Below are 16,967 nucleotides of genomic sequence, written 5' to 3' on the forward strand. Positions count from 1 at the left end.
TTAATCACCTGGCCTCTTCCTACCTTTTCTTTTATCTTACACTTTATTCCCTTCTGCGTACCCTGCAGTCCAATGACACTGGCCTCCGTGCTGCTCCTCACAATATACTCCATCTTCTGATTCTATGAATTCGCATTGGCTATTCCTCACACATAGAATGCTCTCCCTCCCCATCTCTACCTCCTGGTTTTTATGGCTTTCTTTAAGTCAAGACTAAATCCCACCTTCTGCAAGAAGACATTCCCATTTCCCTAAAATACTATTCACTTCTCAATCACATTATTTCCAATTTATCCTGTGTGTAACTTGTTTGTAATTGTTTGCATGTTGTCTCCCCTATTTGAGTGTGAACTCCTTGAAGTCAGAATCTTGTTGTCTTTGTATCCCTAGTGCTTAGCATAATGCCTAGAATATAGCAGGCACTTAATATATGATTGTTGACTTGACTTGACCTACTCTAGGAAGTCAAGTGGAGGATGGATGAAGGCAGGAAAATGAACCAGAAGTCTATTACAGTATTCCAGGCATGAGGTGATGAGGGCCTACACTAAGGTGGTGACAATATCAGAGGAGAGTGAGGGGGCTTAGGAGAAAGAAGTTGATGGGACTTGACAACAGATTGGATGGGGTATGGGACAAGCTGAGGAGCTGAGGATGACATCTAGGAAAAGGCCTTTGTCAGCCTTTATCTTTGCCAACCTTTGTGATGTGGTGGATGATATGCCTCTTAAATTCAATAAGAACAAGATTATAGTAATGGCATTACCAATACAAAATGACCAGTTGTGGCCCTTGACAGTTATTGCTTGGAAGGTTATAGTGAATTCTGCAAACTTAGACCCTTATGGACAGCTTCATTACATTTTAGTTGGCTTGGTCTAATCTATTATTTATCGGTTTTCTGGCTGCTTTGATTATCTGTTTTTGGGTCTCCTCTGACAGTACTAAAAGGTCAAAAGAGCCTCAAAGCCTTTAGCCAAGGTCAGGTTAAAGACTCTGTCCTCTTCAGATAGCAGCCTTCTGAACCATTGATTCTCCAGTGAGTAGATGTCAGGGTAAAGAGGGGCTTCCTTTAAAGAACTGTCTCTTTCCAGTTCCATCTTTTCTTCTCCTCCATCCCAAACTGTATCAGATACTGTCAATGGCAACTTGGACTGAGGGGCTACATACAAGTGCAGCAAGTGGTAGAACTGGAGGGCCAGAAGCAAAGCCAGGGACTGTTGGGGTCACCATCAGTGGCCCCGGAGCTGAGAAATGCTTAGTTTCCTTTCTCAAGAGCAGCCTTATGAAGAAACTCTTTTGCATCCAAACATTCACAGAGATCCAGCATCTATGGTCTGGATCTTGAATAACAATCAGTGAAGTAGAGGGCCTGGAAAGCAGCAAGAACCTGGTGTAATACTCATGGAAATATTCTTATAGCCTGGCATCATGGAAATTCTACCAGACCACTTTGGGTAGGCAAACTTATCGACCGTTCCTGTTACACACCCAGAAATCTCCAGACAGTTGCCACCTCACTTCTAATGGAGATGTTGGTAGCCTGAGTCATTTATTAATTTTGGAACAAATCCTTCATGTCTGGTTCTAGGCTCCGCCTCTGGATAGCCTAACTTTTGGAGGCTTCACTTCCTATGTGGTGAATCACTCCTACCTCTGATGCAAACTGGCTGTGGGACCTGGGACAAGTCATTTAAACTCTGGGTCATCTATTCAAATTTAAGACTATAAGCTACAAAGGAGGTGCCAGTATGCATTGAGGGAAAGTGTTTCCTCTTCTAGGAATTCTTTATACAGATGAAATCTCAGATTTAGATGACAGCCAGTATTTCTTTCCTGTATCATTCCTAGAGAGACAGGATAGAGTCCAGAAAGACTGTAGCTTCTGACACACACTGGCTATGGGACCCTGGCTTAGTCACTTAATCTCATGAGGGCACCCAGCAAATTTCCAACTCTATAATTCATAGAAATGGTGCTGATCTGCATTGATAAAAGGACTCTTTTCAGATTGGCTAGTACTTCCTTATCAATAGTTCCCCAAACTGAGGAAATCACAGTTAGGGCTGGTTCAAACCCAAGGATATACTAGAAAGGATTGGTGAAGGACGGCATGTTTGTGGTGGGGTTAGGGTGGGGAGGGAAATCTGTAAAAGGGAAAAATCAATGGTTTGGAGCCATAAGAACTGGATTCTAATTGCTGCTCTGCTCCCTACTAGCTGTGAGACTTTGGGCAAGTCACTTCATTTCTGGAGGCCTCTCTGGGTTCTACATCTGGAAAATGAAGGGTTGGACTACATGACCTCTAAGTCGCCTTCCAGCTTTAAAGATGATGAATAAATACAGACAATCTCCCTCTCAACCTCATGAAACAGAAAGTATTGATGATAAAAAACTAAGGCAGCCACAAATTTGAATACTGATACCTCTCATTGACTGCCAATATAGCAAGACAAAAAAAGGGAAGGCAAATTGGAAAGTGGAGGAAGGGATCTACTAATGAACACTGTAACACATGCTGATTAATGTGAGGCTCCCTTTTATCCAACTGAGGCTCTGAGGCATAAAATGGGCAAATGAGATACATAATCCAGCTGAGAATATGTATTATGGAGGCCAGAAATTGGCATAAGCACAGAGACAGGAGTTTGAAAAGTCAAGGAAATGAATTAGGGATGAATTGCTAAGGATTATTACACAGTATGCAGTTAGCAATCATGAAGTTTTGTGGTTGAAAAAACAAGCTTTGTGACAATCAGGGAAAATTACCAGTGGATTTTTTTTTAAATCTTCCCTTGTAAGTCTTACAAACAGGTTCACTGAAGGTATTTGTCAATGTCATAGAGAATATGTAGGGCAGAGCACCAATGAAAGGGAGAATTTCCTATATATGGTGAAGTTTTTCAGATGTTCCTGTTTATGGAGGACATTGTCTTGCCTGCATAAAGTTCCCAAAGCAAACCTCTTCAGTGAGATCCACAATCACTTAGTGGAGTTTAGCCCAAGAATCTATGCAGAAAAAAACCAAATGGATGAAAAAATAGCCATTGTCCAGACTGTGACAGGTAGTTGGGGGGATAATCCATAGCACTGGTCCATCTGGCCTTCTTGAGGACCTGTTCATCTCTTGACACAACAGTTAGCAGACACTTATTTGAATTCAGCTGGATTTTTTTTCCTAAGCTGGTCTGAACATGTGGATATGCCCTAATTCACTGTCTACTAGAGTAGGAGGCAACAGAGAGAAAATAATTTCCAATATACAATACTTGTAAATATTCAATCTACTTTCAATCTCAATTCTATAAATGTTTATTAGGCACAGGATATGTTTAAGGAGCTTAATCTCTCAGTGTGCTTGCCAACTCTGTAAACCTGTAAGTTACATAAGAGTTGCAGATATGCATCTGTGAGGTATGTTTCCACACTGAGAGTTCCCTATATGATTCAGATCACAAGTTTCAACTCCAGGGTCTTTCCGCTTTCTGAAAAAAGGGTAAAACATTACACTAGGAGCTAAGGAGGTGAACACAAAAATTAAATATTCCCTGCTGTCAAAGAGCTTTTATTCTATCAGAGAAGGTAGGGGACCCAACATGGATACCAATGAATGTTATACAAGGAAAATCGAGAGACACTAATAATTGGAGGGGATGGGAGGAAATCAGGAAAAGCACAGAGGAGGGGGTGTCTGATATGAGACTTAAAGGGATACAACATATCTGAAACATGGAACTGAGGAGGGAATACATTCCAAGCATGAAGAATAATAACTTGTACAAATACCCAGAGGTGAGAAATAAAGTAGCAAATTTGGGGAATGGCTAGTAGTACAGTTGGGCTGGAATGTAGGGTTCATGAAGGGAAATAGTGTGAAATAAAGCAAAAAAAGATAGATTGGAGTCAGATCTGGCAGAGCCTTAAATAAGAAGTCAGGAGCTTAATCTTATGCTAAAAGGTGACTTTTAGAAGTCATTTGTCTTTTAAAAAAGTCCCTACATTGTTTGGTAATATTTTGATGTCATCTGGAAATGGTCTTTACAGGCTTACTAGTTTGCTGGTTTGTCAAATATCCATGACGTTATTGAGAAAGATATTCGTGGAATGACACCCCTCATTTCACAATCATTCAATCAATAAACATTTATTAAACATCTGCCATAGTGCCAACCATTGTGCTAATTAAGCACTGGGGATAGAAGAAAGGCAAAAGATCATCCCTGTACTTGAGGAGCTCACGATCTAATGGCAAGAGACAACATATAAGCAACTATGTGCAAACAAACAAACATTTATAGGATAAATTGGAAATAACCAACAGCGAGAAGGCACTATAATGATGAGGGATTGAGAAGGGCTTCCTGCAGAAGGTGGGATTTCATCTAGAACTTGAAGGAAGCCAGAAGGTGGAAATGAGGATAGAGAATATTCCATGCATGTGGACAGCCAGTGAAAATGCCTGGAGTCTGGAGATGGAGTATCTGGTTCGAGGTTCAGTGAGGAGGGCAGTGTCACTGCATCACAAAGTACCTAGGATAAGGGGCATACGAAGACTGGAAAGTTTGTTTTTTGGGGGGAGGCTAAGTGATGAAGAGCTTTGAACTTCAAAGAGAAAATTTTATATTTGATCCTGAAAGTGGTTGGGGGTTTATTGAATAAGGGGTGCTGTGGTTGGACCTGCCTGCCCTTTAGGAAAATCATTTTGGCAGCTGATTCATTGGATACACATCAGGAGATGAACCTAAGTACCCCAAATGTGGAATGAACAGCAATTGAACATATATGGAAAAGTTTCAAGCAAATAAATGCGATCTGAAAGTTGGTAAATTATGTTTTCCTAGTCCCCAAATAGTCACCTTTGGTCTTGTCTTCCAGTTTGGTGAACGAAGTTTCAGGGCCGCAGAACCAGACTGGAAGACATTGTCGATATGTATATGTCCCAACAATTCTGAGACTCCCATTTTATGCCTTGTAGATCATGTAAGTTCACTCATTCTACAAACTAAGAGAGAAGTGAAGAGTCTAATGAGATAACGTATGCAATGAATTTCCCCAGGATCAGAGGCCTAGAACTAGAAGAGCCTCACAAGCCATCTAGCACAATTCTCTTATTTTACATATAAGGAAACTGAAAGCATGGGAGGATTCATGATTTTTCCTAGGTCCCACAGTCATAAACATCAGAGAAAGGACTTGAACCCAGGCTCCCTGACTTCAGAGTTGATATTCATTCTGCTGTCCCTGGCAGGCATAGTTTCAGCTTTATATAATTTACTGACTCAAGTATTTTCTTCCAGAGCTTAGTGTAGTAATTGGCATATGGAGGGCACTTAGGTTGAGTTGAATTGAATTTGTTGATTCAAAATGTTGGATTGAATTTCTCTCAAGCTTCTTCTCGGAAATTAGCTATAAAACTAGAGGCACGCAAAGTCCTTCAGAAAGTCAGGCAGTAATTGAAGACTAACCTGGATTAGTGCTGTTTTGTCTGTTCTACTCAATAGGCTCCATTGTCCTATCTAAATGAATTCAACACGCCCACACCCATTCCCTTTCCCAGGTGTCTCCTAGACAACACACACAAAGGTTCTCTCTTGCTGCTCTCCTCTGCCAGGCAGCTGCTTTTGCTAACTGGGCACTAAGCACTCCATAAAATGCTGGCATGGTAGGCATCCTTGAACTATCTTTTGAGCAAAAATGTGATGGTGAAGGTCTTACCGTATCAATTTGTGGATAGCAGAGTGAACAAAGATGGCTTCTTCTTTTAACATCATAGAAGCATAGCTTCTGGTTAATTTTATTGTCTCAAAGAGAAATAATAAAGGATAGAAAATAGACTTGTGACTTCCTCAATATAAAGGACTTTCAGATGAGGAAACTGCTTCTCTCAACACAGAGTTGCAACTCATAGTCTTTGAGAGTTGCCTAGAGCATTCAGAGAGAGGTTAAATGACTTGTCCAGGGCATGCCACTGGTAGAAACCGAAGTTAAGTCTTTCTGACTTTAAGGCCAGCTCTGTATCCATTATGCCATACTATCTCTCAAAGAGAAACAATTAGGATGGAAAATAAGACAAAGCTTTTGGGCTTATATCATTAAATCTGAACTTTCTTTTTAGGTCTTGTGGACCACATAAAGTGAGTTGTAGCTGAATGTGCATGAGAACTAGATTTAGAGACAGAGGACCTGGGGAAATACATCCCAGCTTTGCTACTTACTAGCTATGTGACTTGGAAAGTAATTCGACCTCTCTGGGTTTCAGAGTTTTTATTTGTAAAATGAGTTGGTTGGGCTAGTCAGGGGCGGCAAACCTATGGCCTCAAGGTGTTGACTGAGTTCAAGTTTTACGGAACAAATCTTTTTATTAAGGGCATTTGTTCTGTGACATTTAGATTCAGTGAAAGGGCCACACTTGAGGACCTAGTGGGTCACATGTGGCCTGGAGGCTACAGGTTCCACCCCTGGTAGATTAAGGATTCTTGGCCTCTTTGGTTTCCTGTACCTCTTTGGCAGTCTGGTGAAGTCTATGGACCCTTTTCTGAATGGTGGCTTTAAATGCATAAAATAAGATGCATAGGGTTACAAAGAAAATCAATTATATGGAAATATAGCTATCAAAATATGCAAAATAAATGTATTGACCCCAGGTTAACGATACCTAGATCGGATGAACTGGATCTTTCCTACTCACCTAATGAATGACATAATCTAAGAAAAGGAAGAGGAAATAAAGGGATTATTGTTCTTAAGTGAGTTGTGAAGGACAATGAACAGTCTTTTGTTGTAGCATGTCCTGTAGGCATACAACCTTTCTTGTAAATGAGAGAATTCAGTGCTGCATCCAATGGCAAAACTGATCTGCTCACTGTGCCTCCCAGAGCTAATTTGTGGGTGAGGCCACTGAGGCCCAGGGAAGCCAAGTGATGATTCATTTAACAAACATTTATGAAGTGCTGATGGCAAGATGGTGGCCTGGGTGAACAGCTGGATGGGACACGAAGTCTGCTCTGGTGAGTGGGAGCCTGCTATGTAGCAGAATGATAGACTCATAGAGAGAGAGAGCTGGAAGGGACCTCAGAGGCCATCTAGTTCAACTGCATCATCTTATAGATAACGAAGCTGAGGCCCAAGGAGATTTGGAGATTTGTCCAAGGTCACAAAGCTAGAAAGCATTAGAGGTAGGATTTAAAGCCAAATCCTCTGACTGTAGAGTTGGTATTTTTTCCACTACACACTCAGTTGACAATTTATCGGGTCTTCTACTATGACTACCACCACCACAACAACTACTATTACTACTATGACAACTACTACTACTTACCACAACCACCACTACTACTACCACCCCTACTGCTACCTACTACTGCAATTACTGCTACAGCAACAACTACTACTACCATTACTACTACTACTACTACCGCTGATAACAGGTACCATCAATATGACATTGTAAGATTTGTAAAGCACTTTACAAAATGTATCTCATTTGAGCCTTTTAACAATTCTGGGAGGTGGGTGTTATGATCCCCAAGTTGCAGTTGAGGAAACTAAAGCAGACTGAGTTTAAGTGATTTGTCCAGGGTCATACATCTAGTAAGTGGCTGAGGCTGGATTTGAATTTAAGGATTTCTGATTCTTGGTCCAGGGCTCTACCCACTGCGCTACCTAGCTACTTTTGATCTTATGGTGGATTTGAAAGCTGTATCTTCATGAGGTATATAATTTTTGTTCTCATCCAGCTGCACATTGTCTGTCTCTGATAAAGGCAAGACTTAGACAGGGAAAGCCAAATCACGCCCAACTGACCCTAGTGTTTTTTTCTGGTTGAACTGTTTTATACAGAACTACCCTGGAAACAATGAGTTCCATCCTCTTAGGTATAACCATCCTGGAACTGAGCTATTGTGTGCCCAGAAGTATGTTCCATTATGAGTTTCCATGACTTTCCCTTCAAAGGGACCACCCTGGAGTTGCAACATTACTTACTCCTTTGTAAGTAATGGAAATGACATTACAAGTGTTGTTAATGGTAGCAGCTGCTATGCATCTTTCTAGAGGCACTTAACTGTGACTGTGGGTTATTATGAGTATTTATTTCTCTTCTCTTGCTTTTCCCATATTTAGCCAGTTGATTATGAAATCTACATATCAACAGAGAATTGCCTCTTTTTTTTTGCATAGCTCAAGAATTTTCAGCGTATGAGTTTTCCTATTAGAGTTTCCATGTTTCTCAGAAAACTTTTCAATGTACAGATATCTTGTATTTTCCGAACCTTGAAGGCTATGCATACCTGAGGATTTCTAAATAGCTCAGAGGAAGATCACCATGTTGTCAGGTACCTTTAGTGGTTCCCTATTGTTTATAGGATAAACCACAAAATTCTCAGTTTGGAGTCTCCTCGAATATATTGCCCCCTTTGTCATCACCACTATTCTCAAACTCTCCCCTTATGCTGCCTATAAACATGCCCATGTCTCCCCTCTCCTCAAAACACCCTCATTTGAAATTTCTAACCCTGTTATCATCCTATAGCTCTTCTGCCCTTTGTGGGTAAACTCCTTGAAAAGGTCATCTACAATAGATGCCTCCAGTTTCTTTTCTCTCACTCATTTCTTAATCCTTTACAATCTGGCTTCCAACCTCATCATTCCACTGAAATTGATCTCTCCAAAGTTACCAATGGCTTCTTATTTGCCAAATCCAATGGCCTTTTCTTAATCCTCCTTCTTCTTGACTTCTCTTCAGGCTTTGACACTACTGATCACCTCTTTTTCCTTATACTTTCTAGGTTTTACAGAACACCATTTTTTCATGGTACTCCTTCTCCCTATCTGACCACTGCCTCTCCGATTCCATTGCCGGATTCTCATCCAGAGTATGCCTGCTAACCATAAATGTCCCACAGTGTTCTGTCTCAGGCCCTCTTCTCCCTCTATACTACTTCACGTTGTGATTTCATCAGCTCCCATGGACTTAAATTACTATCTCTATGCTGATGATTGTCAAATCTACCTATCCTACCTTCATCTCTCTGTTGACCTTCAATCTTGAATCTCCAACTGCCTTTCAGATGTCTCAAACCAGATGTCCAATAGAATTCTTAAACTCAACATGCTTAAAACTGAAGTCCTTACTTTTCCCCTTAAACTCTCTCCCCCCTCCTAACTTGTCTATTACTATTTAGGGCAACACCATCCTTCTAATCTCTCAGGCTTACAACCTACATGTCATCCTGAGCTCCTCACTATCCCTCACCCCCCATCTGATCTGTTGCCATTGCTTGCCGATTTCACCTTTCAGCATCTCTCAAATATACTCCCTTCTCTCCTCTGACATTGCCACCACCCTGGTAAAGGCCTTAATCATCTCATGCCTGGATTATGGCAGCAGCCGGCTGGTATGTCAGTTTCAAGTCTCTCCCCACTTCAATCCCTCTTCTCTTCAGCCATCAGTTATTTTTCTAATGTGCAGGTGCAAGCATGTCACCTCCCTACATATCACCTCTAGGATTAAATACAAAATCCTCTGTTTAACATTCAAAGGACTTTAAAACCTTTCCCTTCCCTCAACCCCTTTCTAGTCTTCTTATATCTCACTCTTTGCAAAGTATTCTTCAATCCAGTGACGCTGGACTCCTCCCTGTTCCTACAACAGGACTCTCTGTGACCCCATTTGGGCTTTTCTTGACAAAGAGGCTAGAGTGGTTTGCTATTTCCTTCTCCAGCTCATTTTACAGATAAGGAACTGAGGAAAACAGGGCAAAGTGACTTGCCTAGGGTCACACAGCTAGTCAGTGTCTGAGGTCAGATTTGAACTCATGAAGATGAATCTCTCTCCAACAAGACACTCCATCTCTCAAGAGGCTCCAGAAATTCTCTGGATGTCTCCCATGCTTGGAATTCTTTCCTTCCTTATTGCTGCTCCTTAGCTTCTCTGACTTCCTTCCAATCTCAGCTAAAATCCCACCTTGTAGAGAAAGCATTTACCGCTCTAAATTAGTTCCTTCCCTCTCTTATTTCCTAGTTCTCCTTTATATTGCCTGTTTGTACATATTTGCTTGCTGGTTTCCTCCAACGTTGTGAATTCATTGATGTCAGGGTCTATTTTTGGCCTCTTTTTGTATCCCTGGTGCTTAGCATATTGCCTGGCACGTAATAAGCTCTTAATAAATGTTTATTGACTGACTGACTTAGTATTTCAAGCTCATCATAAACTGCTTCCTACCTACCTAAGTAGCCAAGCTGTATAGTGGATAGAGTGCTAGCCTTGGAGTCCGGAAGACCTGAGTTTAAATCCAATTTCAGACACTTCCTAGCTGTATTACCCTGGGCAAGTCACTTATCTTTTCTCAGCCTCAGTTTCCTTATCTGTGAAGTGGGTATAATAATAGCACCTATCTTGAAGGGTTGTTGTGAGGGTAAAATGATCTAACATATTTAAAATACTATATAAATGCTAGTTATTATTGTTGTTTTTCCCACCTTTCCAGGTTTATTTCACCTTACTCCCCTTCTCACCCTGTACATCCTAACCAAATTGTTTTACTTGTTCTTCATCAAATTCATTGTCTTGCCTGTGAACCTTGCAACATTGTACCCCCTACCTGAAATGCATGGTGTCCTCACCTCTACCTCTTAGACTCCTTGGCTTGGTTCGAGTATCATGTTGTTATTACCTCCTGTGGGAAGCCTATCCTATTATCATTGGTTGTTATAAGTCTTTCCCTTCTCAAAATATCACATATATGCTTCTCTGTTGACCCGTTGTAAACCCTTAGTAGGATGTAAGCTCATGGAGTGCTTACAATACGAAATTATTACTGATACAAAGGGATATATGTGGGACCTTTCACTTGGTAGAGCGCAAGGGATCCTTTTTATTATGTCTCTGTATTCCTACCAACTAGCTTAATACCTTCCACATAGTATAATTAATATGGAATTGTTGGATTGGATTAGATATTAAAGTGACCCTTTCCTCTCTTTTCCTAATTTTTCAAAAGAGGGAAAATCAGACCAGTCAAAATATGGGAATTTAGAAATAGACGAGGAGACTGTAAACTCCTTGAGGACAGTATCTGTTTCTTTCTTTTTCTTTTCTTTTGTGGTTTTTATATTCCCAGCACTTTCAGGATTACTTGCTTAATTCATTGATTGTAAATAGCAGGGACTTAAGAAATGCTTTGTTTAATCACTGAATTGAAATAACAGAAATTGGTGTGTAAGACTGATATTTTCAAAAATGGATGGCCTTGGGCATGACAATACCATATGCTTTGGGAAGACTCTGCAAGAAATGAAACGTCAGGGTAGAACGAAGTACATTTTCCATGCCACGATGTGTTTTTCTGCTTTCTGTAGGTCTTCTGTTTGTCTTAACACATTACTCAATGGGCAAGGGCTAATTGCAAACTGAATTAGGTATAAAGGATGGAACACTGAAGAAACTGCATTTTTGCCAGGTTGACAAAGTGATTCTGAGGGAGAGAGGGAAAACTGGCTCCCTCACTGTTTTATCACCCACTGTGCACGGCAAAGTTAAGGAATTCATGCAATTTCACTGGGAAAGTAATGATGATCAAGTAGAGAAGGACTGTAGGGGAAATATTTGTGGTTTTTTTTCATGTGGATTTCAGCTTTAACGGTCTGTCATTGGACACGTTTTTAGTTAAAAAAACCCTCACAATACATTAATTTATATCCCCTAACTTTGAAAAGAAAATATTTCCTTTTCCTAGAAGGCAAAGGAATGATCAAGCACATTTCATTCCCAAAGAATCATGAACACTAATTTTTTTTCCAATTTTGTTTTTTTGGTTGGAGGTCACTTTAGTCTGGCAATTCTAGGTGAGAGAAAAGGATTTGAGTGTTCTTTTCTTTTTCTTTTTGATGAGGCAATCAGGGTTAAGTGACTTACCCAGGGTCATACAGCTAATGCGTGTTACATATCTGAGGCCGGATTTGAACTCAGGTCCTCCTCACTCTGCTCTATCCATTGTGCCACCTAGGCGCCACCTCAATTGTTCTTTTTTTTTAATTTTTTTTTTTTTAATTTTTAGGCAATTGGGGTTCAGTGACTTGCCCAGGGTCACACAGCTAGTAAATGTCAAGTGTTTGGTCTGAGGCCGGATTTGAATTCAGGTCCTCCCGACTTCAAGGCCAGTGCTCTAGCCAGTGTGCCACCTAGCTGCCCCCTCAATTGTTCTTAATTGGGGAAGCAGCCCTGAAGAATCAAAGCAGAGAAGGCTATAAAACATAATGGAAAATATAGTGGACAGAAGTGGTCAAGAGAATGAACTGTCACTAATTAATCATCTGCATAGTTTCATGTCTTTGATCCTCACATACCTTATAGAGCCATAGTAAAGGGTTTTGTAAAGATGGAAACTATTACAGGAAGGTAAGTTAATTATTTTAGGATTCTTTAGCTAAAGTCAATGGATTATAATGATCATTAATCCACACTAAAGCCCATTTATATAATTTTACTCTGGGGATACAGTATAGAGTCAAGTCTCAGAGATTCAAATGACCACCTTTTGCTCCTTGCAGACTGGTTTTTGGACATTTTAATTGCTTATTAGTGGATTACAACTACTACTAGGTGGTGCAATGGAGAAGTCACTGGATCTGGATTTAGAAAGACCTGGGTAGGAATCCTACCTCAGAAACATATTTGCTGTGTAACCCTGGGTGAGTCACTTAACCTCTGTCTGCCTCAGTTTCCTCATCTTTAAATTGAAGATGACAACAAGAGTGCCTGTCCCGCAGGGTTGTTATGAGGATCAAATGAGATAATATTTGTAAAGTGCTTGACAAACTTTAAAGTGCTACAGAAGAAGAGTTTATTATTATTATTAGATAGGTGCTAAAGGAGTTGTGTGTATATGGATAACTATATTCATCTCAATGTTTTCCCATATATGTATTTATGTGTGTATATGTACATATATACACACATATATAGTAAAGCACTGAGATGAACACAACATATATACATACATACATGTAGACATACATAGACATACACAGACATACACACATATATAGTCATTGCTGTTGTTGGTTCATTCATTTCAGTCATGGCTGACTCTTCGTTGACTCCTTTGGGATTTTTGTTGGCAAAGATACAGGAATGATTTGCCATTTACTTCTCTAGCTCATTTTACAGATGAGAAAACTGAGGCAAGCAGGGTTAAGTGACTTGCTTAGGGTCACACAGCTAGCTAGTGTCTGAGGCTGGATTTGAACTCAGGTCTTCTTAACTCTAGGCCTGTTGCTTTATTTACTGTGCCCCTCAGCTGCCCATGTATATAAACACATATATAACCACATACACACACACACACACACACACACACACACATAGGATGTAGGCATGTTCTTTATGTATATATCATAGTTTGATTATTTGGTATATCTGCAATCTTATTGATATGGATACTGAGCCCAACAATCCAGATTATCACCCATCCCTGCCTGCCTATCCTCCAGGAGTATCATTCTCGTTACCCCATAAATCCCCCATTGGGAATGCACTTAGCATCCTGGTAGGCTTTCCCCCAGCCCATGGGTCCTTCCTTACACTTTTTTATATCATAGCCCTCTTTGGTGAAGCCTATGGATTCTTTTTCCGAATGGATAAAATACAATGTGTAAGATCAGAAACAAAACTGATAATACTGAAATAGAGTTGCCAAAATATAAATAAAAAAACCCTTCAAAATCCCAGGTTAAGAACCCCTGCTTTAGAATGCTTTCCATTTCAAGAATGGGTTTCAATGGATGGATACACAAGCATCCTTTGCTTTCACTCTCCGACTGATCCATTTTTATTTTTTTCCTTCCGATCATACAATGACTCTCTGAATATCAGTACTGTAGTAGAATTTCTCATTTGCCTCAGATATTTACCAGCTATGTGACTATAGGTAAATAACTTAATCATTCTCAACCTCAGTTTCCTCATCTACAAAATGAGGATAATAATAACACCTAAATCTCTGGGTTATCAAGAAGATTAAATGAGGTAATATATGTAAAATTATTTGCAAATATTAAGATTCTTTAGAAATGCTAACAATTTATTATTATTTTTGATGTGTGACAACTTGCTCGTGCCTACCATCAATTAGCTTCTCTAATGCCCTTTAGATGACCTTTAATAGCAATGTTCCATGAGTCACAGCCATGCAACAACAGGAATGGAACATTGATTTTAAAAAGTTGAACTTTTGTTTCAAGGAGAAGCTTGGATTCATTAAAAGAATCATTCATTTACCCAAAGGCAAGTCAGCTTACTGTTTTACTCTACTTATTCAATCCCGAGCCCAGTTGATTTTCCATTTTCAGTGTCTATCCAAGATCTGATACACTAGCTCTGTGGATTGTCCATCCAACTGCATATCATGCATAAGTAGGACAATAGGTATTTTCATCCACTTAGTGTTTCATATGTAGGCAACTCAATCAGCAGTAGGATATATGCATCAACTCTTTCTCTCTCTGGCATCTCTTTGTCTCACTGTCTCTTTCTATATTTTTTTTTCTCTCTGTCTCTCTAGACATACACACACATACACACATTTGTGAATATATATGTGTGTATGTGTGTGTACATATATTTCTCTCTATATATATTTATATCACTCCCTTCTACCCCATCCCACAAATAAACTACAGCATTATCAAATGAACAGAATTCAGAATTGACTAGAAGGAGGATATTATGCTAGACTGACTGTAGATATCAAATTTGAATCAATTTTAATGATCCTAAGATACTTATTGTTACAGAAGTTCATTTTCATAAACTACCATGATCCCACTGATACTATATAGCAAAGGATCATGGAACATTATGAACTCAGAAGTGTCAAAATTAGAGGATACTTAGACGGCCATGGAAAACCACATAGTTGGGTAAAGGCAAGCTTAAGGAAAATACCAGGAATGGTGGGCATGTGAGTTGAGTTATATAAGACAGACAAGGACTCATGTAACTAGAAAAGGAGGTGGGTCAGCCAAGGATTCTGAGGAAGGGATGAGCAATAGATAGGTGGAGGGTTGCCCTTGCAATCACAAAGTATGAAAAGAAGTATCCAGAGCATTGAATACAGCCTCTTTAGAAGATTTAAAGAAGGATATAGAAGGGTCATTCAAGACCAGAAAACTTAGAGGGAAGGGCTTTGATCTACACTGATGGACAGACTGTTCAGACTACTGAAACCATTGACTCATTGAAGTATTAAATATTAATAACCATGTGAACTGAGGAGGCCAGACTCAATGAGCTCAGAGGTTACTTCTATCTTTATATCTGTGATCTGTGAATCTATGAAATATAGCATTAGGTATTGAGAGGAGGGGGGAAGGGCAAAACTGAAATCAATTAACATTACCACTTCTTAGAGGTTTGAATAAGAGTTGTTGTTAGGTAGTTGAAACTAATGACTAAAATCATATTTTGGAGATCTATCAATCCACTAATCAACATGGATTTATTAAGTGTCCACCATATACCAGGAACTGAGTTAAGTGCTGGGTGTGCAAAGGTAGAAAGTGAAATATCCCCTTTCCCGTCCTCAGGGAGTTTATGGTTTTTTTTTTTTAGGGGAGGGGATAGGGTAAGGAACAACAAAGATAATTCCATAGAGGCAAACTTTATACCAAGTAAACACATGGTGACTTTGGGAAGATGGTGGCCAACACATAGGAGGAATTACTCTAGGTTTCACATAGTAGGTGCTTTTTGAGCTGCACTTTTTATTTACGCAATCTGTATCACCTTTTCTCATGTCAACACAGACAATCAGAAGTTGTCTGGAGTTGGAATTTTAGCTTTCTTCCATATTTCCTGAGTTTCACTCACTAGTTATTTTTCCCTTTAACTCTTTATCATTTTTATTGCTAATTAGTGCTATCTATTTGAAACAAGGGGATTATCAAGGATTAAAAGAATTTAGAATGCAGGGGATCATAGAGATTATCTTAAAAAGCCCCTTTTTTTATAGATGAGAAAACAGTCCCACAGAGGAAGCAGCAAGTCTGTGATCATGGGGGTGTCATAATGGTCAGTCTAGTGCTTCTGTCACTATGCTGTATCACCTCACAAAGGATGACCTTTGCCTGTTTTATTGTTGTTCAGTTACTTCACTTGTATCTGACTCATTGTGACTCTGTTTTGGGTTTTCTTGCCAAAAATACTAGAGTGGTTGGCCATTTTCTTTTCCAGTTTATTTTACAGAAGAGGAAACCGAGGCAGAAAGAGTTAAGTGATTTGCCCAGGGTCACATAGCTAGCAAGTGTCTGAGACTGGATTTGAACTCAGGTCTTCCTGACATCAGGCCTGGCACTCTCTACTACGTCACCTAGCTACTCGACTTTTGCCTTAGATTTCTTAAAATTCAGATGAGTTAGAAGTCGCATATTAACACACACAGCAACAGTTAAATAAGTCAAAACACCCTGGGTATGACCCCTAACTCCCACTGTTCCCAGGCAAAATAAGTCTCCTTACCTCACTATTCAGCTTACTTATCTGTTGTCTGGTTTCCTCTGCCTTGATAAATAGAACTGCTGCTCCAAGCTCAGGGTCTGCAGGTGACACACACAGCAAATGAATCCATTAGAAACGGGGTCACATTCCCAGATTTAGATGATTTAATATGGGGCAGAAAACATGAGGTATTCCTTCCATTCTGAGCTGATGTCAGGGTGTGTGTGTGTGTGTTGAGGAGAGGGAAGGGTTCATCTAACTTGGATCGTTAGACACTATGGCAACGCTTCATGTCATAATCATTGGCTATAACCCTAGAACCAAAAAACACCCCAGCAGTCATCCAATCCAGTCTCCTCATTTTACAGATGAAGAAACAGCTCAGGAAGATGATGTGATTTGTCCAAGGTTGCACAGGTTTTAAGTGTCAGAGACAGGTTTTGAACCCAGGTGCTGATTCCAGGGCTAGTGT

The 16,967-nt window shown here is 39.9% G+C and overlaps 1 protein-coding gene across 1 annotated transcript in view; it reads right to left on the minus strand.

The window, feature by feature from the left end:
* KCNH8 (potassium voltage-gated channel subfamily H member 8) overlaps nt 1-16,967 on the minus strand; it is a 388,604-nt gene that overhangs the window by 11,089 nt on the left and 360,548 nt on the right. Inside the window, exon 15 of the mRNA XM_020987205.2 lies at nt 16,517-16,593. Coding sequence (XP_020842864.1) covers nt 16,517-16,593 — 77 coding nt within the window. The remainder of the gene's footprint in view (nt 1-16,516; nt 16,594-16,967) is intronic.

Source organism: Phascolarctos cinereus, unplaced genomic scaffold (assembly GCF_003287225.1).
Source record: "Phascolarctos cinereus isolate Bilbo 61053 unplaced genomic scaffold, phaCin_HiC Scaffold_1;HRSCAF=81, whole genome shotgun sequence".
NCBI lineage: Eukaryota > Metazoa > Chordata > Mammalia > Diprotodontia > Phascolarctidae > Phascolarctos > Phascolarctos cinereus.